This window comes from Pleurodeles waltl, chromosome 8 (genome assembly GCF_031143425.1).
Source record: "Pleurodeles waltl isolate 20211129_DDA chromosome 8, aPleWal1.hap1.20221129, whole genome shotgun sequence".
Taxonomy (NCBI): domain Eukaryota; kingdom Metazoa; phylum Chordata; class Amphibia; order Caudata; family Salamandridae; genus Pleurodeles; species Pleurodeles waltl.
Genome location: NC_090447.1, coordinates 418,942,040 through 418,969,744, shown reverse-complemented (window position 1 = coordinate 418,969,744; position 27,705 = coordinate 418,942,040). Strand labels below are relative to the sequence as shown.

Genomic DNA, 27,705 nt, shown 5'->3' with positions numbered 1-27,705 from the left:
CCAGAGGAAATCCTTTGTTCTGCCTTCCTGGGCTTGAGCAGATCAAGCAGCAGGGGGGCAGAAACCTGTCTAAGGGGTGGCAGCAGCTTGGGCTGCCTGGAAAACCATGTAAGACAAGTGACAGCAATGCTGGTGGTCCTCTAAGGCCCCCCTCGCCCCCCCCCCCCAAGAGTGCATGGAATCATACTACCAATACTTGCAACAGTATTGGGGTATGGTTTTGACATGTTTGATGTCAAACATGCCCAGATTCGGAGTTACCATTATGTAGGTGGACACAGGTAGTGACCTATGTCCAGTACACGCGTATAATGGCATCCCCGCACTCACAAAGTCCAGGTAAATGGGCCTGGAGTTTGTCAGGTCACCTCTGCTAGTGCAGGGGTGCCCTCACACACAGGTACCTGCACCCTGCCCTCTGGCCTGAGAGGCCCTGCCATAGTGGTGACTTATAGTGGCCTGATGTGAAAATGGGTGCATGCACTTGTTTCACACAGACTGCAATTGCAGGCCTGCAGAACCCTTTGCCTGGGCTCCCTTTGGGTGGCAGAATAACTGTTGCAGCCCATAGGGATCCCCTGGATCCCCAATGCCCTGAGTACTAGGGACTTACATGGGTGGACCAGTATCCCAATTTTGGGAAGAAAAAAGTACAGTTACCAAGTTAGCAGGGAGAGAGCATAATCACTGGGGTCCTGGTTAGCAGGATCCCAGTGAACACAGTCAAACACACTGACAACAGACAGAAAATGGGGGTAAACCATGCCAAGAAAGAGAGCACTTTCCTACAGCGTCTCTTAACACGGTTTTAGATACAAGTATTCTGAACTACATTTTGGGCTCCATGCTGCCAGTGGCAGGCTATGCTTCAAGTCTTTTGCTCAAATGTTTGTTAATGATGAATGTTTTTCCAAGGGTGGACTGTAAAAGGAAGATTGTAAACCTTTATTAGATGTTTGGATTTGCATTTTATATTTCTGTGTAAGCATACTTGTTGAATAAATGTTTTGAATTTGCTGAAGGGTTTCTGCCGCCTATCTTTTTTCTGCCTCTGGGACTTACAGAGCTTCTAACTAACCCATTGCGTAATCTCACATTGACAAAGTTTACCCTCCACGGTGATTAAATTGACTCCAAGACGGATAACTACCTTGTGTAACTTAGGGGACCATACCTGAACTAAGTAGACAAAGTGTATTTGATGGCAGCACTATCTGTTATTGTAGAGGCCCTATTATTGTCCCCTGAGAACTCAGACAGAATTGATCGTCCTCTATTTTGTACACTTGTTAAGAAAAGATGCTACTTCATAAACTTTGTCAAGAGATAAGATATCTTCCCTATGAGCAAATTCAGTGCCATCACTTGCTGTTTCAGCATTATGAAACTAAACTGGGGAGGCTGATGTGATGGTAAGTGTGGTATTTAATCACTCCAAAAAAGCAGCTATTTAAGTGGCCTCATCTTATCTATAAAATCAGAAGTTTTGTAGTACTAATGTAGTGTCACCTGAATATTTGTTATTTGGTGATTACTTTGATGCCCTTTAATGTTACATACTTAAGTAGCAAGTACTTTGATTATGAAGAGAGGCTGATTCCCTCATGATTACATACCTGTAATCTTCATAACTAATTTCTAGTTTCTTATCAGGACTTTTTGCCTTCTGATTCTTACCATTCAGTATTATTTGAAGTGACTACACATTTATAGAAAATTATCTTATCCATTTTTGTAGAATAATCCTGCAAAACCAACAACATGTCTGTTGATTATCCTTTAGTTGATTATATTTATTATTTAACTATCAAAGTGCTTAGTCAAAGGTCTAGATATCAACTTGTGGGCACATTTTTCCCATGCTTTTGGAAATGGGGTGATTGTTCGATACATTTACCTTTTTAGTATGTGCTTATGTATACTTTGACAGGAATTCCCGGATTAGGGGTAGGTACCTGGGAAGCTAGGTACAAAGTTGTTTCATCAGTACATTGAGGGTTCTGCTTTGCTGAGCATGTTCACCCTCTGAGAATGAAACTCTTGTTTTTTGAAGATCTGACCTTGTGAATAAAGTTTACCATTCCTGTCTTGGGCATTAAAAATGGCCTAAAAACATTTTGTTGAAATGCAATGAGTCATTAACTTAATAACTACATTTTAAAAATGTTTTTTGTTGTTTTTGGTATCATTTTGACATTTTAGATGCTCTGTACTTTTCTGGTACTATTGTAAATCATAAACAAAAATTTAAAGTGCAGGAACATGTAGCCAAACAGCTCCTTCATATGCATTTCTTTGCTTAACTTATTGGATGTGTATATATTCTTTTTAATTTCTTATTATTTCTCTTCTCATGTTGTCATAAAATATTTTTAAAATACGTAGCGTTATTTAGATTTTTGTTCTTGTTTTCAGTCAAGTGGAGCTGTTGTCACTGAAAGCCAGACCTACAAGAAACGGGGAGATTTCTCAAGTAATGATGATTATGCTGTGTATGTAAGGGAAAACATCCAGGTCAGTACAGTGGAGACAATGGATGTAGCTCAAAGGTGATCAATTTTAAAGTAATTTTTTATACTAACAGATGCTATCAGTTATGCCGGTTTACCTTTCAGGTGAGCATGATGGTGAGGTGCTGCAGAACCTATGAAGAGGTTTGTGAGGGAGATGTTGGGAAGGTTATTAAACTTGACCGTGATGGACTTCATGATCTTAATGTGCAATGTGACTGGCAGCAGAAAAATGGCACTTACTGGGTCAGGTATATCCATGTCGAACTAATAGGTAAGAATAATGTTCTGTGGACCCTTTCCTTTTTTATTCTTGATTATGCAAACAGTAATAACATCATGGTGTATTATGTTCTCAGGTTTTCCACCACAGAGTTCTCCATCTCACATTAAGATCGGGGACAAAGTGCGAGTGAAAGCTTCAGTTACCACACCAAAATATAAATGGGGATCTGTTACTCACAGAAGTGTGGGTGTTGTGAAAGGTAACCTATAGTTAAAAGTAAACACAATGAACATGCCAATCACTGTTATTAAATTCTATCAATGACCATGAATCCTGCAGAAAGCTGTAAAAAGGCATAGCTGGTTTGTTGGCTGTGTAGCAGTAGTGCCCAGCATAGTTTCTGGAATGCCGGGTGAATAGGTTAGGCAAGCTATTGATGATAGACTGGTAGTATCTTCTCCCATTTAAGATCAGAGGTATCGATGATAGTTGAGATGTTTGATGATATGGCTATTGAAGCTAGTACTTTAGAAGATATGGTACCTTGCACATAAGTCTTCTAGTAGGTTAGGCAAAGGGTTCATATTCTCACACAGAAAGACATCTAAATCAAAGTCATGCTCTTCCCATGGGAGCCATGCATCAGGAGCTCTACACAAAATGCTTGACCACAATAAGTAAAACTGATCGGTTTAGCAAACACCGAGAATAACATCAAGGTGCCACAGTTTGCAAGCTTTACCTTAGTTACCCACTGCGTTGGTAGCAATTCACATCCCACCAAAGACTAACTCATTTAATGTTATTGTCCCGCTAACTAGACCGCTATCTATCTTGAAATTGAAATTACAAAAACTAAACAGTGTGTTGGAGACTCAAAGCCAAAAAGGAGATATATTGATTAGTGCTTATTAGTTCACTTGATTAGATTTCCTGTTAATGTATTACATCATTGCAGTGTTAAATCATCTTTCATTCATCATCAGAAAGAGAAAACACAGTGTTATAAATAAGAAAGCCAGCATCATTAGTGACCAAATCAAGTTATTTTAATTCATAAAGTACAAAAATATCTGTATTAATATCCAATCTACAATGTGCTGTTTGCTAAACTCAGCCTACATAGGTGAAGAAAGTGGTCAGTGAAGATGGAGACATAGGAAAAGTCACGGTTTATTAACATCTATGAAAGGCCCACTCAGATGTCCTCCCCATTATCACACCTCAGAAGATCCCTCAGATCTCAATTCTACCCCAGTTACATACCATTCACTGCCATCAAAATTCAAATAGCTTCCAAATTGCCCAGGAAAGTTGTGGGAGATTCATGCTGAGAAACGGCATGCTTTTTCCCTTGAAGCTCCATGCAAAGGCTCACTGTCTAGCCTACTGAAGTGACTGACATTTTAGTTATAATCTAATTTTTATGTCGATTAAATCATTCAGGCCTGCATGCTTGGTCCTAAATCAGAAATAACTGGAGTTAGTTCCCATCTAGCATAATAGATTTCTCTAGATTGCAACCTTTTGAATTTGGTTGCTCCAGTTCACCAGCATAAACCTTATACTGCTGCCTCCTGCCCTCTGCCGGTTTAGTGCCCTTTCAAGGGAGTCTATACTTCCTGTGCAAACATTTGCCCCAGATGAGTGCCAGTCCCAGCAACTCCACCAGAACTTTTCGGACCTCCACTCTGATCATGGCAGTTGTCAGTTGCCTGTCAGTGAAATTCCCTGAAGGCTCACCCCCCCCACCCCCCTTATCTGGTCGTCCATGAAATCAGTCTTCAAACCTGGTTTGACAATTGATGTGCTTGCGTTAAATTAATGTGAAGACAGTGCCTCTGGCTCAGCTTTGGTCACTGCATTCTGGCACTTCCATGCACAGAACTTGCAGATTGTGAAATGCCAGCTTCTGTTCTACTCCTGTCACTCTCTGTCAAGCCGATCAAGCTTGCTCTATGCCAATTTCACCACCAAAGCTATTATTTTTGTTCTTAATCTTAAAACGTCAAGTTGCACATTTGTTGGACCAGGGTTCTTTTTCTTTTTGTTACTTCTTCATGTGCAGGTGCAGCTCCTGAAAGTTATATTTTCCCAGATGAGATCCTGCTCCTTGGCACCAGAAAATGTCCACTTCTTACGGTGGCGGGCATTGCTGTAAGGAATTAGTGGGTAGGCAATACAGTCTCTCTGTAGTCATCAAAATAGTGTTTGCCACTGGGAAAGATGGGCTGCTACTTCTTATCAACAGAAACATGCCTTTCTAGTATCCTTTATGTGGAATGGCCCCTGGTGATGGAAACCACCTCAGGTGACCTGCAGCGTTTGCAGTGTTGTAAGTATGCACAATACAACCTACATCTGAGTTTTTACTGCTTTCTCCTCTGGCTCAGCATCAGTACAGTTGTTCCTCCTTGATTCTTGTGCTGCTTCAATTATTCAGCGGGTGCTGACCAGGTGTTTAGTTCCTCCATTGGTCCCTAGGTGCAGGAAGGTGTATGTGCCCTCCAAATCCTATCTAGCTCTCACTTGGCAGCCAGATCTTTAGTGGAGATGACACCACCAACTCTTTAGTTTCAGCTTGCTGTCTATCAATCAGTAGTGGCTGGAAAGCATGGTAGAGGCAACAGCATGTCACTCTCAGACTCAACCTCATCATAAACCTTTTAACTGAAGGAACACATTTCTCACTTCCCTTGAAGGCTGATATGACACATTTCCAGCTCCAGTAGAATGTGATGCCAGCCAGAAGAGTGGAGATGATGACAGAAATTCAAAGGCATTACAGTGATTTTAAGCTCCAGTTGGCCCTTGGTGTTTTATATATGTTTTAAATGGCAATTAGTGGCTATTGATTTACCTCCTGGCTACTGTGTAAAATGGTCTGACTTCTCAGACTAAACCCCAGAGGTAGAATAGATTCTGATAAGCCTGTATCAGTTATGATCAAGTTATATAAATTCTAGCAGCTAAAAGATAAAATAAGAGCTAATCCAGTGTTGTAAGGCAATGTTTTTAGACATATCAGAAATGTTGGATTCTCTTTTAGTAAAATGTTTTAAGGTTTTTACCTGTATATTGTAGTCACCAATATTTTAAAAGAATATGGTATGTTTGCTCTATGCTTTGAATCATTATATTTGATTTGCATTAATTTGTCTGAGGAGTGAAGGAAACTCTTTGTCAGAGATGTTTTGATTATATAATATATGGTTTTATGATATACCTTGGCTGTCTAATATTTCCCCTTTGTGTTATAGCATTCAGTGCAAATGGAAAAGATGTCATTGTGGATTTTCCCCAGCAGTCCCATTGGACCGGATTACTGTCAGAAATGGAACTTGTTCCCAGTATTCATCCTGGTGTCACGTATGTAATTTTCTTCTTAATTTGCATTTTTTAAACTGTTCAGTTCAATAAATATTAATCAGTATGAGTATCCATTGGTCTTGGAGGATATTTCACAGCATCCTTAGCACTCAGACAAGCACCCTGTCCTCTGCAGCACAATATTTTCTGTTTATAGGAAAGCACCCTTTTTGGCATGGTTAGCCCCCACTTTTTGCCTGCTTTTCGACAGAAAGTGAACTGGGTTCCTGCTAACCAGGTCCACAGTGCCAGATCTCTTTCCCTAAATTGTACAGTTGTTTCTCCCAACTGACACAACCTTTACCACTCTCTGTAAGTCCCTAGTAAAAGGTAACCCTGGTACCTAGAGCCTGGGGGTACTAACGGTTGCAGTACGAATTGTGCCATCCTCAGTTACCCCTCAACAAACGCACTCAGTGCTGCCATTGTAGGCTGCATGTCTTAGTGCAGACAAAAGTGTAAACACGGCCTGTCATACATCCCTGTGTCCCAGGTCCTCTACCACTGTGTGGGAGATTTGTAAGTCACCCCTACAGAAGGCCTACAGCCCTAAGGCAGGATGCATTATATCACATTTGAGGACATATCTGCATGAGCAGATATGCCCCTGCTATGTTTTTGTTTATTTAGACATGGGAAGTGAACAGGGAAGCCATTATAAGTACATGTGCTGGACACTAGTCAATACGAGTTCCCCAGCTACATGATCGCTCCTCTGAACATAGGGATGTTTGGTATCAGACATCTTGTATTAATAAACCCTCACTGTACGAGGCTGGCCTGGCTTGTAGTGGGTACCAGAGGTACTTACACCTTGTGCCAGGTCCAGTTATCTCTTATTAGTGTAGAAAAGGTGTTTCTAGCAGCTTAGGCTGATAGAAGGTAGCTATAGCAGAGCAGCTTAGGCTGAACTAGGAGACATGCAAAGCTCCTACTATACCACTGGTGTCATATGCACAATATCATAAGAAAACACAATACACAGATATACTAAAAATAAAGGTACTTTATTTTTATGACAATATGCCAAAAGTATCTCAGTGAGTACCCTCAGTATGAGGATGCCAAATATACACAAGATATATGTACACAATACCAAAAATATGCAGTAATAGCAAAAGGAAGTAATGCAAGCAGTGTAAAGTTACAATAGATTGCAATAGGAGCACATAGGTATAGGGGCAACACAAACCATATACTCCAAAAGTGGAATGCGAACCACAAATGGACCCAAAACCTATGTGAGCTTGTAGAGGGTCGCTGGGACTGTAAGAAAACAGTGAGGGTTAGAAAAATAGCCCACCCCAAGACCCTGTAAGGTAGGTGTAAAGTGCACCTACAACCCCCAGAGAGCACAGAAGTCGTGATAGGGGGATTCTGCAAGAAAAACCAACACCAGCAAAGCAACAACAGTGGATTCCCAGACCTGAGTACCTGTAAGACAAGGGGACCAAGTCCAAGAGTCGCGACAGTGTAAAGAGTGGGCAGATGCCCAGGAAATGCCAGCTGAGGGTGCAAAGGAGCTGCCACCGGATGGAAGAAGCTTGGTGTTTTGCAAGAACGAGGAGGACTAGGAACATCCCCTTTGGAGGATGGATGTCCCACGTCGTGAAGAAGCTTGCAGAAGTGTTCCCATGCAGAAAAACCGCAAACACGCCTTGCTAGCTGCAAGGGTCGCGGTTAGGGTTTTTGGATGCTGCTGTGGCCCAGGAGGGACCAGGATGTCGCCACTTGGATGAGGAGACAGAGGGGGCACCCAGCAAGTCAGGCAGCACCCGCAGAAGTACCGGAACAGGCACTTAGAAGAGGAATGAACCGGAGTCCACCCGAAGTCACAAAAGAGAGTCCCACGACGCCGGAGGACAACTCAGAAGGTTGTGCACTGCAGGTTAGAGTGTCGGGGACCCAGGCTTGGTTGTGCACAAAGGAAATCCTGGAAGAGTGCACAGGAGCCGGAGCAGCTGCAAATCACGCGGTACCCTGCAATGCAATATAGCGTGGGGAGGCAAGGACTTACCTCCACCAAACTTGGACTGAAGAGTCACTGGACTGTGGGAGTCACCTGGACAGAGTTGCTGAGTTCCAGGGACCATGCTCGTCGTGCTGAGAGGGGACACAGAGGACCGGTGATGCAGTCTTTTGTTGCCTGCGTTTGCAGGGGGAAGATTCCGTTGGCCCACTGGAGATTTCTTCAGAGCTCCTGGTGCAAGAAGGAGGCAGGCTACCCCCAGAGCATGCACCACCAGGAAACAGGCGAGAAAGCCAGCAGGATGAAGCGATACAAGGTTGCAGTAGTCGTCTTTGCTACTTTGTTGTGGTTTTGCAGGCGTCCTGAGCAGTCAGCGGTCGATCCTTTGGCAGAAGGTGAAGAGGGAGATGCAGAGGAACTCTGGTGAGCTCTTGCATTCGGTATCTGAAGAATTCCCCAAAGCAGAGACCCTAAATAGCCAGAGAAGGAGGTTTGGCTACCTAGGAAGGAGGATAGGCTAGTAAGAAAGGTAAGAGCTTATTAGAAGGAGTCTCTGATGTCACCTGATGGCACTGGCCACTCACAGCAGTCCAGTATGCCAGCAACACCTCTGTTTCCAAGATGGCAGAGTTCTGGGGCACACTGGAGGAGCTCTGGGCACCTCCCCTGGGAGGTGCAGGTCAGGGAACTGGTCACTCCCCGTTCCTTTGTCCAGTTTCGTGCCAGAGCAGGGCTGGGTATCCCTAAACCGGTGTAGACTGTCTTATGCAAAGATGGGCACCATCTGTGCCCATCAAAGCATTTCCAGAGGCCTGGGGAGGCTACTCCTCCCCAGCCTTCACACCTATTTCCAAAGGGAGAGGTTGTTACACCCTCTCTCAGAGGAAATCCTTTGTTCTGCCTTCCTGGGCCAGGGCTGCCTGGACCCCAGGAGGGCAGAAACCTGTCTGAGGGCTTGGCAGCAGCTGCAGTGGAGACCCCAGAAAGGTAGTTTGGCAGTACCCGGGTTCTGTGCTAGAGACCCGGGGGATCATGGAATTGTCTCCCCAATGCCAGAATGGTATTGGGGTGACAATTCCAGGATCTTAGACATGTTACATGGCCATGTTCGGAGTTACCATTGTAACGCTATACATAGGTAGTGACCTATGTATAGTGCACACGTGAAATGGTGTCCCCGCAATCACAAAGTCCGGGGAATTTGCCCTGAACAATGTGGGGGCACCTTGGCTAGTGCCAGGGTGCCCACACACTAAGTAACTTTGCACCCAACCTTCACCAGGTGAAGGTTAGACATATAGGTGACTTATAAGTTACTTAAGTGCAGTGGTAAATGGCTTTGAAATAACGTGGACGTTATTTCACTCAGGCTGCACTGGCAGGCCTGTGTAAGAATTGTCAAATCTCCCTATGGGTGGCAAAAGAAGTGCTGCAGCCCATAGGGATCTCCTGGAACCCCAATACCCTGGGTACCTCAGTACCATATTCTAGGGAATTATAAGGGTGTTCCAGTATGCCAATGTGAATTGGTGAAATTGGTCACTAGCCTGTTAGTGACCATTTGGAAAGCAGAGTGAGCATAACCACTGAGGTTCTGGTTAGCAGAGCCTCAGTGAGACAGTTAGTCATCATACAGGGCACACTTATGAGCACTGGGGCCCTGCCTGGCAGGGTCCCAGTGACATATATACTAAAACAACATATATACAGTGAAATATGGGGGTAACATGCCAGGCAAGATGGTACTTTCCTACGTCCCCCCCTTCCCCCCCCAAACGAAGGACAATAAGACTAGCCATAACCTGATGAGTCTTCATTGTCTAAGTGGAAATATCTGGAGAGTCCATCTGCATTGGAGTGGGTACTCCGAGGTCTATGTTCCACTGTATAGTCCATTCCCTGTAGCGATATGGACCACCTCAACAGTTTAGGGTTTTCACCTTTCATTTGTTTTAGCCAAAGTAGAGGTTTGTGGTCTGTCTGAACAATGAAGTGAGTGCCAAACAGGTATGGCCTCAACTTCTTCAGTGCCCAGACCACAGCAAAGGCCTCCCTCTCTATGGCAGACCAACGCTTTTCTCTAGGGGTCAACCTCCTGCTGATAAAAGCAACAGGTTGATCCTGGCCCTCAGAATTGAGTTATGATAAGACTGCCCCTACCCCTAATTCAGATGCGTCAGTCTGAACCATGAATTTCTTGGAGTAACATGGGCCTTTTAGGACAGGTGCAGTGCACATGGCCTGTTTGAGCTCCTCAAAAGCTTTCTGACAGCTAGCTGTCCACAATACCTTTTTAGGCATCTTCTTGCTAGTGAGATCATTAAGTGGGGCTGCAATGGAGCCATAGTTTTTAATGAATCTCCTGTAATACCAGGTGAGGCCTAGGAAGGCTCTCACCTGGGTCTGAGTTGTAGGGGGAACCCAATCCATGATTGTCTGGATTTTCCCCTGAAGTGGTGCAATCTGTTCTCCACCTACCAGGTGTCCCAGATAAACCACTTTCCCCTGCCCTATCTGGCACTTTGAAGCCTTGATAGTGAGGCCTGCCTTTTGCAGGGCCTCCAAAACTTTCCACAGGTGGACCAGGTGATCATCCCAGGTGGAGCTAAAGACAGCTATATCGTCTAGATATGCTGCACTAAAAGCCTCCAACCCTTGAAGGACTGTATTCTCCAACCTCTGAAAAGTGGTAGGTGCATTTTTCAAACCAAAGGGCATTACTGTGAATTGGTAGTGCCCTCCAATAGTCAAAAATGCAGTTGTTGCTTTAGCATCCTCTGATAATTTGATCTGCCAATACCCTGCAGTCAAATCAAAGGTGCTTAGATACTTGGCAGATGCCAGTGTATCTATGAGCTCATCTGCCCTGGGTATAGGATGAGCATCAGTTTTTGTTACCTGGTTGAGACCTCTGTAATCTACACAAAACCTCATCTCCCTTTTTCCATCTTTTGAGTGAGGCTTTGGTATAAGCACCACAGGAGAGGCCCATGGGCTTTCAGAATGTTCAACCACTCCTAAGTCAAGCATTTTCTGAACTTCTTGCTTTATGCAGTCCCTGACATGGTCAGGCTGCCTATAGATTATACTCTTGACAGGCATGCTGTCTCCAGTATCAATTGTGTGTTCACACCAAGATGTGGTGCCTGGCACAGTTGAAAAGAGTTCAGAAAACTGAACTAGGAGATTAATGCAGTTGTATTTCTGCTCAGCAGTAAGACAGTCTGCCAAAACTACACCTTCCACTAGAGCATCCTCTTCTGTGGAAGAGAAGAGATCAGGGAGAGGGTCACTCTCTTCTTCCTGTCCCTCATCTGTTGCCATGAGCAGGGTGAGATCAGCCCTGTCATAGTAGGGTTTTAGGCGGTTGACATGAATCACCCTAAGGGGACTCCTCGCAGTGCCTAGGTCAACCAAGTAGGTGACCTCGCCCTTCTTTTCAACAATGAGATGGGGTCCACTCCATTTGTCTTGGAGTGCTCTTGGGACCACAGGCTCCAATACCCACACCTTCTGTCCTGGTTGGTACTGAATCAGAACAGTCTTCTGATCATGCCATTGCTTTTGGAGCTATTGGCTGGCCTGAAGGTTTTTACTGGCCTTTTTCATGTACTCCGCCATTCTGGATCTTAGACCAAGTACATAGTCCACTATATCTTCCTTAGGAGCTTTTAAAGGTTGTTCCCAACCCTCCTTCACAAGTGTTAGATGACCTCTTACAGGGTGCCCAAATAGGAGTTCAAAGGGGCTGAATCCCACTCCTTTCCTGGGGTACCTCCCTGTAAGCAAAAAGGAGGCAAGGTAACAGGACATCACATCTCCTCCTGAGTTTTTCAGGGAGTCCCATTATCATTCCTTTGAGAGTTTTATTAAACCTCTCTACCAGTCCATTAGTCTGTGGATGATAAGGAGTGGTAAATGTGTATGTTACACCACATTCCTTCCACATAGCCTTCAAGTATGCAGGCATAAAGTTGCTACCCTGTCTGATACAACCTCTTTTGGGAAACCCACCCTGGAAGAGATTCCCAGGAGGGCTTTTGCCACTGCAGGTGCTGTAGTGGTCCTTAGAGGAATAGCTTCAGGATATCTTGTGGCATGGTCCACTACCACCAAGATAAACCTATGGCCTGAAGCAGTAGGAGGGTCAAGGGGGCCAACTATGTCAACCCCTACCCTTTCAAAGGGAACCCCAACCACAGGTAGTGGAATAAGGGGAGCCTTTGGAGTGCCACCAGTCTTGCCACTGGCTTGGCAGGTCACGCAAGACTTACAAAAATCTTTTGTGTCGTCTTACATCCTAGGCCAGGGAAACAGGGGGTCTACACATAAACCACTTAGAAGTATTAGCTGTTTTTCTTGCCCTGAAAGAGTTTCAACCTCTTCTCACACAGAAGAATGTTCTCATAAAAACAGACAACATGACAACCATGTAATACCTCAACAAACAGGGCGGGACACATTCATCTCAACTGTCCCTTCTGCCCCAAACAATTTTGAAATGGGCAATTCACAATCAAATTCATCTACTAGCACAATTCCAGGGATAGACAATCAGCTGGCAGATCTCCTAAGCAGAAATCACCAACAAACACACAAATGGGAGATTCACTCCCAAGTACTTCAAAAGTACTTTCAAAAGTGGGGAACACTTAAAGTTCCCATGGATCCACATTGTCCTTTTGTGAGTCAAAAGAGTGAGGGGGGTAACTGCACTGGTGTAGAACTAGTAGGAGGAGTGGTAGGTAGGTGTGGAGAGTGAGGAGCAGAATGAGGAGGAGAAGATTGAGGGAGGTGGTGGTTTCTCCTTCTGCATTGGCACTTTTGCTGGTGGCTGCATAGTGTCAAATTCCTCCTGAAAGGCTAGCTTTCTTTTTGGTTTTAGAGGAGTAGCTGTCTGAATTCTGCCTGTTTCCTTATGGATGTCTTTTTGAAAGTCTGTGTTCCTCTGTGTATGCTGGCATTTTCGGCTCTGAAGCAGGCTTTTTCGGGATCGAAAAAGATGATTCTGTCGATGCTATCGACTCCGAAAAATGATGTTTGCTGGAGTCGGGCATGGAGCCCTTTGTTACCTCCGATGTTTTGGGAGGAGTGGCCTTTTTTGGTGCCGAACTGGTAAGTTGGTCACCGGTAGTCTATTTTCGGGCCGAGCCATGGCCTTCCGGCAGTCGCATACCCAAGGCCTTATGTTTTTGATTTTGTGAGGGTACAGGGGCAGGCGTACTCACATGTTGTGCTGCTTTGACCGGTCTGTCTTCTTCTGATTTCTGTTCGGATTCAGAATCTCGAACAGAGACCGCTGTTTGCATGATTTCTTCCTCCTCCACATAGAGATGTTCGCTGCTTCTCGACGTCATTTCGAGTCTTCGTGCCATCCTGTCTCGAAGAGTCTTTTTGGATCGGAAGGATCAACAGGCCTCACAATTTTCTTCCCGATGATCCGGGGAAAGGCAAAGATAGCAAACCAGATGCTGGTCTGTATACGGGTATTTCGCGTGGCACCGAGGACAGAACCGGAATGGAGTCCGATCCATGAGGCTTCCAGGTGGTCGGCCCGAATAGCCCGAGTTGGGTACGCACGCCCCAAAGGGCGAGTAAAGTTGTTTTCTCTGATGGTATTGGTGTGTCGATGGAAGATTAAAACCCGATCAATACAATACAGACGAAAAGAGAGTTTTTCAAAGTTTTCCAAATCGAAATCTCGGAGCGAGCGGAAAAACTTCTGAACCTGATGGCGGAAAGAAAACAATCTAACAATGGAGTCCATGCCCATGCCCAAAAAAAACGAAGAGGAGTCACCACTCAATCCTGTGACTCGAAAAAAGACTTCTTCGAAGAAAACCAACTCTTAACACTCCAAGCCCAACACTAGATGGCGGAAACTATGCATGGCATGTCATATTGCGCATGGGCATTCAACTCCTTTGTTAGATTGCTTTCTTTCTGCTGTCGGTTTCGGACGTATTTCCTCTCGCTCCGAGATTTTCGATTTGGAAAACTTATATAACTCAATTTGACCGTTGGTATTGTTTTTATTGTTTTTCCATGTATAGTCGAGCCCATAGTACTGTCGAAAAACAGAAAACGCTCTTCTGGCACGCACGCCCAACTCTGGCCTCTTTAGGCCTACCACGCCGAAGCCTGATGGATCGGACTCCATTCCGATTTTGTCCTCGATGCCACGCGAAATTTCTGTATACATATCAACACGTGGTATGCAAGCTCTCTCTCTCCCGACCATCGAGAAGGTCTGTGAAGCATGTCGATCGTTCCGGTCGAAAAAGACGTTTCTGACTGCTAGTACCCATATATTGGATATACATGCAAAGGCAGGGTCTGTGAAGCTGACCCCCATGGTGGTATTATAAAAGTAACTGAAAGACAATGCTCACAGTGGACAAGAAACACCACTTAGTTTGGCGGCCTAGCCCACGGTTCCTGGCAATCTAACAGGAACAGCAATGCGTTAACAGCAATGGTGTAGAACTAAATACAACCACAATAGACAAGGAGCTAGCAAGGAGGAGTGCTTAATAGTAAATAAGGTAAGGCAATAGCACAGTTGGCAGAAAGCAAGTAACAAACATGCAGGAAAATAACCAACTAGTAACTGGAACAAAGAATTGGAAAGAAAGGCAAAGACTGGGAAAAGGAAAATACAAAAGGAGAGGCTTCAAGGGAGCACAGGGAGTGCTGGTTCAGGAATTAAGAAACACTGCAAGCAGAAATAGTTCAAGGAATAGCTGAAGATTAGGAGTAATGTATCACTGCAGGTAGTGCTAGTTCAGAAAAAAGGATTTGCTAAGACTCGGAAGTCCCAGTAGCACTCAAGGATTTTTTAAGGCTCAGAAGTCAAGGTAGCACTGCAGGGAGTGCTAGTTCAGGAACAAGGATTTGCTACGGCTCAGGAACAAGGATAGTTACAGTTCAGGAACAAGGATAGCTACAGCTCAGTAACAGGAAACTATTGCTCAGGAAATAAAAATAACAAAAGCTCAGGAAACAAGGAAGGAATAACTAAGGCTCTGGAAAAGGTACCAGGAATAACTGTGGCTCAGAAACTTCAAGAAACAAGGTTTGGTCTCACTGGAAAGCAACTACAATGTCCAACACTGGGCTGAAGGGGGCTCAGGCTTAAAAGGGCTCACAGTAATCATGTGCATCAGGTGTGAGCAGGCTAGTAGCAGCCAGCCACAGGTGTCCTGAATTCCTCCACCCAACCTTGGCCTCCAGGGGTGGAGACGAAGCAGTGAGCAGGGAATTCTAGTTAATGGACTTCCAAGCATGAGCAGACTAGTTTCTACAAAACCCAGCATGGATTGGGAATGGATGGTAATTTGCAGATAGCGTCCAAAAGGCTGGAAGTCAGGATATGCATGCAGTGGAAGTTCCGGAAGCTTATTACAGCATTGGAAAGTCCCACAATTTGGTCCCCTAGTGACGAGCACATGTGCGCAGGGAGCAAATTGTGACACTTGGGTGAAGCCATCAGACTTGATACTTCGCAAGATACTGACATGCTTTTTCCCCCTTAACGAGGGTAGGGAGGAAGGAGCTTCCTATTCTAGAGTGATATGAAGAACACCTGAGGGTCTGGACTTATATTTGCCATCCGAGGCTGTGAGGGCTAACTTCCTGACAGAGGTGCTTTAACCTGAAACTTCTACCTCAGAACTCATTGCTGTCTGTGAACACCCAATGGCTTTTGGGCTGTTTTTCCCATATGCTGTGTCATATGGTTGCACAAGTGCTGCCACAGGTCCCAGAAGAGGCCCGGGCTGTACTTTCTCAGGCAGTCGCCATTGGGAGAGACGTAGCAAAGTTCACCATCCTTGTGGACTGGCCACGACAGACCCACTAGGCAGAACCGTTTCTTCAACCGTGGCCCTGAGAAGCCACGCCTGGCTGAGAATGTATGGTTTTATGGGGATGTCCAGGCTACTTTGATGGACATGCCTTTTGATGGCACCTGTCTCTTTGGAGACAAGGCACACCAGGTGCTCGAGTGCTTCAAGTATTCTCGAGCTATGGCCAGGTCCTTGAGCCTTGCGGTGGCCCCTCGCCCCTCCCAGTCTGCCATTGGCCCCTTACATGGCTACGGAAAGGGCCTTCAACGACGTCCATTCCCGGTTCGCCACAGTGCTGCGCATGCTGCCCAGCCTCTGTGGTTGAAGGCATGGGATCCACCAACCTTGTGGATCAGGGAGCCAGCTATTTGGCCAGTCTGCCACCCCCCCACTCCCCCTGGAGCAACCTCTAAGCCTTCTTAGTCTGAATTCCCACCTAGGGCCATTCAGAGGCAGGATCCACCATCACCTGCTCAGCTGGAAATCCTCCTTGTCAGGCAGGAAGGTTTTGTGGATAGTCCAAAGGGGGCTACTCCCTCCCCTTCGATACTACTACTCCACTCATGCCACCATCCTACGATTAGAGGACAAAGGATCACTTTTCCTTACTCTATGAGGAAAGTACACCTCTTGGCCAAGGAAGCCATTCAGAAGGACAACCCGTGCCAAAAGTAGGTTGTGGTTGCTATTCACGCTACTTTCTGGTACCCAAAAAAGACAAGGGCCTCTGCTATATCCTGGACCTTTGGTCCCTCAATCTCTTCCTCAAGAAAGAGAAATTTAAGATGCTCCCTCTGGCTCAGGTTCTATCTGCCCTGGACCCTGGAGACTGGATGGTAGTGTTGGACTTGCAAGACACTTAATTCTATTTTTACGTCCTGCCTGCCCACAGACGTTACTCACAATTCACAGTGGACCACGAGTACTTTCAGTTCATGTGCTCCCCTTTGGCCTTACTAGCGCCCCTTGGGTGTTCACCAAGGTGATGGCGTTAGTTACAGTTCATCTGTGCATGTCAGTGGTTTCAGTCTTCCCCTATCTCGACGACTGGTTGTTGAAGACCGACTTGCCCCAGGCTGTCGTCTCCAACCTCCAGAATACTGTGGACCACCTGCAATTGCTGTGGTTCACTATAAACATGTAGAAGGCACACCTGACTCTCTCTCTGACACTTTCATTGGAGCTATTCTGTACACAGAGCAGTCTCTGGTTTACCCACCCGAGCAGCGAGCCCAGGATGTTCAGTCTATGATATAGATGTTTCAGCCTCTATCCTGGATTTCAGTGAGAAGGACTCTGAGGTTGCTGGGCCTCATGGCCTACTGCTTCCTGCAGGTAACACATGACCGATGGCATATACAGGCTCTGCAGTTAGCCCTGAAGTTCCAGTGGGGTCAGCATCGGGGGAATCTCTCCAACAATGGGATCTGAAGTTCCACTGAGTGCAGCATCAGGAGAATCTCTCTAACAAGGTCCAGCTATCGGAGGGAGCGGCACAAGATCTGTAGTGGTGGTTAACAAACCACGAATGGGTGAGAGGCATATGCCTCTCCCTTCTCCAACCAGGTCTGATACTAGTGACAGGTGCATCATTCCTGTGATGGGGCAGCCATCTGGGAGAGGTGGAGATCAGAGGCATCTGGTCTCCGGAGAAATCCGGACTCCACATCAACCTTATGGAGCTCCATGCGATCCAGATAGCATTGAAGGCATTTCTTACCACTATCAAGTGTAAGATGGTGCAGGTTTTCACAGACAACACCTCGGCCATATGGTACTGCAACAAGCACCCTTTGTAAAGAGGCTTTGTGCTTCTGGATGTGGCTGGAACAGGAATGCATATTCCTGGCGGTTAAACATCTGGTGGGCTCTCTGAACACCAGAGCAGCCGAAAATGGCCAGCGGATCACAAATGGTGTTTCCATCCAGAGCTGGCTCAAGGTCTCTTTCAGCAGTGGTGAGAACCTTGGTTAGATCTTTTCACCTCAGCAGAGAAAGTGCAATATCGGCAGTTTTGTGCATTGGAGTTTTCAAGGCGGCGATCCCTCGGAGACACTTCATCTTAGGTGGAACTTAGGAACTCAGGCCTCCTGTTCGCCTTTCCGCCCACACCACTTCTGCCCATATTTCTCAAGAAGATCATGATTGTCTGGGCCCAAGTAATCCTTGTGGCTCCGTACTGGTCATGAGAGTCTGGTATCCCAAGACGCTGAGCATGTCCTTTGATCCTCTGATCAGACTTCCCCTTCAGGTCAATCTTCTGTCACAGCAGCATGGGAGGGTTCTGCACCCGGACCTGTCTACACTACAGGCTTTTTGCATGGAGATTGAGCGGCGGCAGTTGACAGCTTTTGACCTCCCTCCTGAGGTCTGTAATGTAATCTTGGCAGCCAGGCGTCCCTCCACTAAAACGGTATACGCCTGTCATTGGAAGAAATTTGTGGCACAGTGCACAGACAAGTCGGTTGACCCCTAGTCTGCACGCCTCTCTCCCTGAGGTCCTGTTGTTTACCTTTTCCTTGGCCTTGTAGGGCTCTGCTATTGGCACCCTTAAAGTTTGTGTGTCTGCTGTTTTTGCTTCTTTAAGGTTGCCTGATCAACCTTCTTTGTTTAGCTCCATATCAATTTGTTATGCCCCAATGGGAACTGAATTTGTTTTTGGCATTTCTGATGTGTGCTCCTTTTGACCTTCTCCACAATTGTCCTCTCAGGCTTTTCACTTTGAAAACAGCCTTCCTTGTGGCCATTACATCTGCCTGCAGGGTGAATGAGCTGCAGGCATTATCTAAGCCTCCCTGCCTTTCCATCTGTCCTGAAAAATTGGTGATTCGCACTCGAGCTGCTTTTCTGCCAGAAGTGATTATGCACTTCGATGTATTCCAATCCATCACCTTGCCTACTGTAAGGAAATGCCTCCTTGGCATGGTTACCCCCAAGCTTTTTGCCTTTGCTGATGCTAAGTTATGATTTGAAAGTGTGCTGGGACCCTGCTAGCCAGGCCCCAGCACCAATGTTCTTTCCCTAAACTGTACCTTTGTCTCCACAATTGGCACAACCCTGGCACTCAGGTAAGTCCCTTGTAACTGGTACCCATGGTACCAAGGGCCCTGATGCCAGGGAAGGTCTCTAAGGGCTACAGCATGTCTTACGCCACCCTGGGGACCCCTCACTCAGCATATGCACACTGCCTTACAGCTTGTGTGTGCTGGTGGGGAGAAAATGACTAAGTCGACATGGCACTCCCCTCAGAGTGCCATGCCAACCTCACACTGCCTGTGGCATAGGTAAGTCACCCCTCTAGCAGGCTTTACAGCCCTAAGGCAGGGTGCACTATGCCACAGGTGAGGGCATATGTGCATGAGCACTATGCCCCTATAGTGTCTAAGCAAAACCTTAGACATTGTAAGTGCAGGGTAGCCATAAGAGTATATGGTCTGGGAGTTTGTCAAACACGAACTCCACTGTTCCATAATGGCTACACTGAAAACTGGGAAGTTTGGTCTCAAACTTCTCAGCACAATAAATGCACACAGATGCCAGTGTGCAATTTATTGTAAAATACACCCAGAGGGCATCTTAGAGATGCCCCCTGAAAACATATCCGACTTCTAGTGTAGGCTGACCAGTTCCTGCCAGCCTGCCACACACCAGACATGTTGCTGGCCACATGGGGAGAGTGCCTTTGTCACTCTGTGGCCAGGAACAAAGCCTGTACTGGGTGGAGGTGCTTCTCACCTCCCCCTGCAGGAGCTATAACACCTGGTGGCGAGCCACAAAGGCTCACCCCTTTTGTTACAGCGCCCCAGGGCATCCCAGCTAGTGGAGATGCCCGCCCCTCCAGCCCTGCCCCCACTTTTGGCGGCAAGGCTGGAGGAGATAATGAGAAAAACAAGGCGGAGTCACCCACCAGTCAGGACAGACCCTAAGGTGTCCTGAGCTGAGGTGACCCCCTGCCTTGAGAAATCCTCCATCTTGAGTTTGGAGGATTCCCCCAATAGGATTAGGGATGTGCCACCCTCCCCACTGGGAGGAGGCACAATGAGGGTGTAGCCACCCTCAAGGACAGTAGCCATTGGCTACTGCCCTCCCAGACCTAAACGCACCCCTAAATTCAGTATTTAGGGGCTCCCCAGATCCCAGGAAAGCAGATTCCTGCATCCTGAAGAAAGAAGAAGGACTGCTGACCTACAAGCCTGCAGAGAAGGAGGATGATGACAACTGCTTTGGCTCCTGCCCTACCGGCCTGTCTCCAACTTCGAAAACCTGCTCCAGCGACACATCCGGCAGGGCCCAACGACCTCTGAAGCCTCAGAGGACTGCCCTGGACTAAAGGACCAAGAAACTCCCGTGAACAGCGGCCCTGTTCAAAACCAGCTACTTCTTTGCAACAAAGAAGCAACTTTCAAAGACTGCACGTTTCCCGCCGGAAGCGTGAGACCTCACACTCTGCACCCGACACCCCCGGCTCAACCTGCAGAAAACCAACACCTCAGGGAAGACTCACCGGCGACTGCGAGCTCCTGAGTAACCAGAGAAGCCCACCCCCCCCCCCCCCCCCACCCGAGCCCCCACAGCGACGCCTGCAGAGAGAATCCAGAGGCTCCCCCTGACTGCGACTGCCTGTAACAAGGATCCGACGCCTGGAATCAACACTGCACTGCAGCCCCCCGGACCTGAAGGAACCGAACTTCAGTGCAAGAGCGACCCCCAGGCGACCCTCTGCCTAGCCCAGGTGGTGGCTGTCCCGAGAAGCCCCCCCCTGTGCCTGCCTGCAACGCTAGAGTGACCCCCGGGTCGCTCCATTGTTTTCAACCTAAAACCCGATGCCTGCTTTGCTCACTGCACCCGGCCGCCCCTGTGCCGCTGAGGGTGTACTTAGTGTGCCTTCTCGTGTCCCCCCGGTGCTCTACAAAAAACCCCTGGTCTGCCCCCCTGAGGACGCAGGTACTTACCTGCTGGCAGACTGGAACCGGAGCACCCCTGTTCTCCATAGGCACCTATGTGTTTTGGGCACCTCTTTGACCTCTGCACCTGACGGCCATGAGCTGCTGGTGTGGTAACTTTGGGGTTGCCTTGAACCCCCAGTGGTGGGCTGCCTATTCCCCAAACTTGGGACTTGTAAGTGTTTTACTTACCTCCAAAACTAACCTTTACTTACATCCCCCAGGAACTGTTGATTTTTTGCACTGTGTCCACTTTGAAAATAGCTTATTGCCATTTTTACAAAGATTGTACATGATATTGTTTTCATTCAAAGTTCCTAAAGCATCTAAGTGAAGTACCTTACATTTAAAGTATTAACTGTAAATCTTGAACCTGTGGTTCTTAAAATAAACTAAGAAAAGTTATTTTTCAATATAAAAAAAACTATTGTCCTGGAGTAAGTCTTTGAGTGTGTGTTCCACATTTATTGCCTGTGTGTGTACAATAAATGCTTAACACTACCCTCTGATAAGCCCACTGCTCGACCACACTACCACAAAATAGAGCATTAGAATTATCAACTTTTGCCACTATCTTACCTCTAAGGGAACCCTTGGACTCTGTGCACACTATTTCTTACTTTGAAATAGTATATAAAGAGCCAACTTCCTACACCTACTTTTTACGCACCCCCACATAATTCTAAAGAGCAGGAGAGACTCCATCGTCTGGACCTAAAAAGAGCGTTAACATTCTACCTGAATCATACAAGAGAGTTCTGGGTGGAGGATCAACACAGTTTTTTTTATATAAGTGCGAAGAAAGTTCGGGCGGCACAGAAGCAGACCATCTCCAGATAGTTAGTACTCTGCATTAAGATCTGCTACGCACTGGCCAAAAACCAACCACCTGAGGGTTGGCATGCTCATTCTACCCGAGCTACAGCCGCGACCACTATGTTAGCACTTGGAGTTCCAGTCCTTGACATCTGTCAGTCAACAACTTGGGCTTCTCTGCACACATTTACCCAAACACTACTGCCTAGACAGTTAGGTCCGTAGGGACGGGTACTTTGCCCATTTAGTCCTGCAGGACTTTCTAGTATGATCTTGGTTCGCAGACCCACCTTTGGGAATGGTATTTGCTTGGATCTCTATTCAAAGGTAAGGAATCTGCAACTAGAAGTCTCTATCAGATGAACAAGTTAGTTACCGCTGGTAACCTCTTATCTGGTAGAGACCATTGCTGCAGATTCCTTACCGACCCACCCATCCTCCCCCGCTTTGTGAACTGATTTCTAGGGACAGGGACTCCCCTTCCATTGCCTTAGTTTTGATACATCGTTAAGTGTTCTTCATGGCTCTGCGCTTTTGGAGTGAAAAGTTGTGAAAAGAAACTGACATCTGTGGGCTGGGGTGGTGCCTACATAGAAACCACAACGTCATATTCGGCGCATACAATGCCGAAGACAGACACAAAGCTGATCGCCTCCTAATGGTGCGCAGGGGTACTGCGCAGAATATTCTATGGATCCAGTCTGGTGCCTGGAGAAAATTCATAGGTAAGGAATCTGCTACTAGATATTGTTTTTACCATTTCTGATGGGTACAACTACCTGTGGATTCCTCACCTTATAAATTATCCCAGTGTGCCAGCATTCAATGGAAATTTTCTTCCTAGCTCTTCACGTTGACGAGGAAGTCACAATTGCACGGCTCCGCACGCGACTCCCTCTGATGTCATCTTGGCATAAGAAGTCCTCGCCGCATGCTGTTGTTAGTTCCCTTTTTTCTGCACCTTTGACGCTAATGGTTTTTCCTAGCACTCGAACTGTTACTGTTTCGAAGGTGGTGTTGTTGTTGAGTTTCAATGTCTCCACCGAAGAAATCTGGCTCTAAGCCGTGTCATGAGTGCGGGGTCGCATGCAGGTCACAGATCCTCATGAGGACTGCTTGTGGTGCCTACGTTTGGACCACAACGTGGAGGGGTGTGTGTCCTGCCAGCGGATGAACCCGAAGGCTTTGAAGGAGAGAGAGGCTAAGCTCTTCTTGGCAAAAGCCAAGAAGGAGCATAACACCAAAAACATATATACATTAATAATAAAAGAAGTCTTGGTATGACCAGACAGGCAACAGGAGGCTGGTGGTACTGTGAGGAATCTACAGGTACCTACTGTATCCACTAGAAAAAGCATTACCGAAGGTAAGTAACTTGTTCTTCTGATGGATTCAACTACCTGTTGATTCCTCCCCTTACCAATAGAATCGCAAAGCAGTCCCGCACTCAGAGGTGGGTGCCTGACCGGTCAAACCAAGTTATCCTGCAAAACAGAATGCGCAAAATGGCGGTCACTACTAACTTCCGAGTCTAAGCAATAATGCTTTGCGAAAGTGTGGAGGGAAGCCCAAGTTGCGACCTTATAAATTCCAGCAACTGGGACACCTCTAGCCAAGGCCGAAGTAGCAGACTTAGCCCTGGTGGAGTGGGCCCTAATACCTTCAGGAGGAACCTTTTTTGCCAGTGAATAACAAACCTTTATGCAAAGAATGACCCACCTGGTAAGGCTTCTCTTGTGGACGGCCTTGCCCCTCATCTTGCCCACATATCCAACGAAGAGTTGATCATTAACTCGAAAGTCTCTTGTCCTCTCAATGTAGAAACTCAGAGCCCTTCTCGGATCCAAGCGATGAAGTCTTTCCTCCTCCTTTGATGGATGAGGAGGAGGGTAAAAGGATGAGAGTGTGTAAGGAAATGCCTCCTTGGCATGGTTACCCCCCTGACTTTTTGCATTTTGCTGATACCAAGTTATGATTGAAAGTGTGCTTTGACCCTCCTACCAGGCCCCAGCACCAGTGTTCTTTCCCTAAACTGTACCTTTGCTTCCACTCTGTGGCCAGGAACAAAGCCTGTACTGGGTGGAGGTGCTTCTCACCTCCTCCTGCAGGAAGTGTAACACCTGGCGGTGAGCAGTGGCATTTGCCTACAACTACCTTTTATAAAACCACCTAATCCTCCTTCCAATATCTGCTGCACAAGTGCCACTTAGATGTTAAGTAGTGTCTGGACATCTGTGTTAAAGTTGTCAACCGCAACTTGAACATCCTTACTGTAGGAAGCTGGATTCTATCTAGTGCACTAAAGTGAATTACACTGTGCAGAGAGTCCAGTGGATCCCCAATTGGTATTGCAGAGGCAATGGTAGTTAGGACTTATGCTATATTTTGTGGTAGAGTGGTGAACAGGTAGGCTTATCAGAGGGTCGTGCTAAGAATTTGTTGTCCTCACAGATGTAATAAATGAGACACACTTACATAATATATCCAAGACTCATTTAGATAAACAGTTGTTTTTATACATATTTCAAACCCAAGAACTTCTTAATCAGGTAAGTAGATTTAAGCATAAATACTTTTCAGTTTCGGAAATCAACACTTGGTGCAATTTTCAGAGTTCTCTCAATGTTATCCTATGAGGAAAACAATGTTTAGCAAACACTGGGCTTACAGTGACTTACGAAGCCAAGCTCAGAGAGTGAAGGTAAGTACTGGGAAGTGGTCAGAACCACATGAACAGGTCACACTGGGCGGCACTGTGGCGACTGGGTGCAGAGGTGCAGTAAGATGTCGGGTGCCCAATGGTTTTCAATGGGAGTTTGGTCCTCGTGAAGACAGGCTGCAGTCTCTGGCTAGGAAGCCAGTGGGAGACAACAAGCAGATAAGTAGTAGACTTGGGGTGCTCAGGGATTTAGCCGCACCTTTGGTCCTCTTCTCCGGTCCCAGGGGGGATGGATGCAGGGTTGTCTGTAGGCATTGGGTTTTCAGGTCCGGGAGCTCTGGCTGTCAGGGGGGTCCTGTGTGTTGAGGCTGCAGGGGTGGACCCAGGGTGGCTCGAGCTCATAGGAGCCAGAAGATGTAATTGGCACCGATGACCCTCCCCCAACCCCCTCCCCATGGCCCCCTCTCAGCTGGGGTCAGTGATCACGGGTACAGTGTTTGCTGGAGATGTCAGGTTTTCTCCCTTCACAAGCCTGTGGGAAATGGGGGCCTGCATGCAGACGCTGCAGGTGTCTGAAGACAGTCCATGACGGGTGAGACTACACAAGACTCAGTCAATTGGCAGCTGGGGACTCGCGTTGGCACCGTTGGTTGGCTTCACCTCGGGTCATGGACGTCTGGTGCATTGTCACTTCTGGTGTCGGGTTTCTGGAGTTCCAGCAGCTGCAGAGTCCTTTCTTTGGCGTTTCTTCTCATAGGGTAACTCCGCTGCCTACAGGAGATTTGAGTCTTTATTGAAGGCTGGACAAGTTGACTTCTTGTGCAGGATCCTTTGAGGTCAGCAGGCAAGCCGGAGGGTCTGGTTCCATGTCAGCTCCTGCTAGTTTTCCTCTTCTGGGGGTGCAAATCTTCTTTGTCTTCTTAGGTTGTCGAAAACCCAGTTCTAAGGTTTAGGGGTGCCACTTAAATAATTTAGGGGCCTTACCTGGGAGTGCCAGGCAGTCGCCTATGGGCTCAACACCTTTAGGGTGACTACACATTTCTATGACAACCTGTACTGGGAAGTGGGCATAACCCTAACCCTAGTGGCCTAATTCCTTTCCAAACAAGATGGAGGAATTTTAAAAGAAGTGTCCACTTCAGCTCGTCCACCTTAGGGGTGGGACTAACATTGAGTGGGCACTCCTCCTAATTTAACTAATTTTCCCACCTGTGCTGCTGCCAAAAGTGGGGTCAGGAGAGAGAGGTTGGTCATCTCTGCTATACAGAGAGACCTAGGTTGCATTACAAAGGCAGCAAAGCCTTTGAAGCTCCCCACCCTGGAATGTCTGCCTGGGAGAGGAGGTACAACTCAGCCCAGTGCAGGCTTTTGTCTCGGGCCCTTGAGAGACCTGGCTCCCGCCTTGGGGTGCCTGAACTGGTCAGGACCAATTAGTAAACTCACTAGTAGTTGGTAGGTTTTCAGGGGGCACCTCTAAGGTGCCCTGTGTGTGCATTTTTAATAAATCCATCACTGGGTTCTGTGAGGGTTTATTATTCTGAAATGTTTGATATCAAACATCTCAGGATTCAGGGAAGCCTTCATGTATCTGGGGAACTTGTGATGACCAGTGTCCGGCACATGCATTTAAAATGGCTTCTCTCTGCTCATAAATATATGCCCGCACATGTGCCTGGATGAACCCTGTCCTAGGGGTCACTTACACCTGGCACATTCAGTGTTGAGGAACCTGGCACACAGGGGTGCGTGACAGGTCATGTTTTCTATTTAGCCTGCACCAACACCTGTAGACTGCAATGGAAGCACTTGTGTGAGTTTGGTTAGGGGTCCCTGAGGGTGGCACAATTGGTGCTGCAACCCTTAGAGACTTTCCTTAGTACCCCAGGCCCTAGGTACCAGGAGTACCACTTGCTAGGCACTTACAGTGGGTGCTAAAAAGTTTGCCAATTGTGCAAAACAACTGTGCAGTTTTGGGGAAAGAGCCTTGACACTAGGGACCTGGTTAGCAGGGACGCAGGGCACTGGCAGTCAAAGCCACATCAGAAACCAGTGAAAAAGTAAAGGGGGTGACCATGTCAAAAGAGTCACTTTCCTACACTTACTAAAACCTGATTGCATGACACTTGACAAAATGTATTTGACCTCTGTGCTCCTCACTATACTATCCTTCATTGTGATGGTGAAGACTGACAGGGTAGTGGGATTGCAGTTATCTATAAAGCCACTAACGGTGTGGGGTAGTAGAGGTTGAGGGTGGAACTTGACCAGTGTTCCCTCAAAAGGCGGTGTCAGTTAGATCGCCTTAACGTACTGTTTGCAGAAGGCATGAGCCAAGAGTGTCCCAGGGATGAGAGACTGTGTTGTCCTGGGGGGAGGAAAAAAAGGAAAAGGGGGAGTCCCCTTACGGACTAGGTGGTCTCACACACATAATAGTGTCTTGCTTCATCATTTGACCACCTAGCGCCACCCACGTAAGATGATACTACTTGGGCGGACTCAACCTCTTGGTTAAAAGAACCAGAGGGAGTGCTGAAATTATACTAGCTGGATAAATGCGGGGATCCAGATGAGGTAGAGATAGAGATAAAATTACCGTACATGTCACCAGTTAGTACTAGTTAAATTTTAATGAAGGTGCATGTTGGTAAGATTAAGAAATATGGAGAAGGCTAACTGGAGAATGATGTCTCCTAGAGTCTAAAACGGAATGTATATGACCAACATGTTTCTGCCCTCTCAAAGTGCTGGTAGGTCAGGGGCATTCTTCAGGGTCTAGGATCCCGGAGCACTAGCAATAAGTGAATTGCTCAAAGTGAATCATAAGGAGCCTACCTGAACAGGTGTTTCATGGTGTGGTAGGTCTGTAATGGCTGATAAAAGAACCACAAATTACTGGGGGTGAGACAGTGGCACAACACAGCACACAACACAGCAAAAAACGTGACAAGCTTTGAACAAGTGTAAAAACACTCAAAACCACATGCATTATTAACTTACCCCTGAGTCAGGGGCAATTGGCCTCTGGTCTGAATAGCGCCGGGGGAGGGGTATTCCCTTGTAGTCACACTCTTAGGAGTAAGGAGGGAGGGGGATAGAAGGTTAAAGGAGGGAAGGAAGGGCTATGAAGTGTCATAAGGACAAGGTGAAAGAGAATCCAAAGGTGCCATGTAGATCAAACTTACCACTGCAAAGGCATTACCGTGGAGAGTACCTACGCGCCTCGCTCCGTCACCGTGCCCTGGGACTCCCCAGCTGGGGAGACCAGAGGTCCTTCATCCCTTGCAACTTTTCCGCTTAGAGCGTCACCATTAGGCACCCGGCCACGCCCTCCACTAGGACGCGGTCGAAATGCCGGCCACATCACTA

The 27,705-nt window shown here is 46.9% G+C and overlaps 1 protein-coding gene across 4 annotated transcripts in view; it reads left to right on the top strand.

The window, feature by feature from the left end:
- Nucleotides 1-27,705, top strand: part of HERC2 (HECT and RLD domain containing E3 ubiquitin protein ligase 2) — a 1,448,528-nt gene that overhangs the window by 750,901 nt on the left and 669,922 nt on the right. For all 4 annotated transcript variants that reach the window (XM_069204283.1, XM_069204284.1, XM_069204285.1 and 1 more), the window contains exons 48-51: nucleotides 2,416-2,514; nucleotides 2,616-2,784; nucleotides 2,870-2,995; nucleotides 5,997-6,105. In XM_069204283.1, the coding sequence (XP_069060384.1) occupies nucleotides 2,416-2,514; nucleotides 2,616-2,784; nucleotides 2,870-2,995; nucleotides 5,997-6,105 (503 nt within the window). The remainder of the gene's footprint in view (nucleotides 1-2,415; nucleotides 2,515-2,615; nucleotides 2,785-2,869; nucleotides 2,996-5,996; nucleotides 6,106-27,705) is intronic.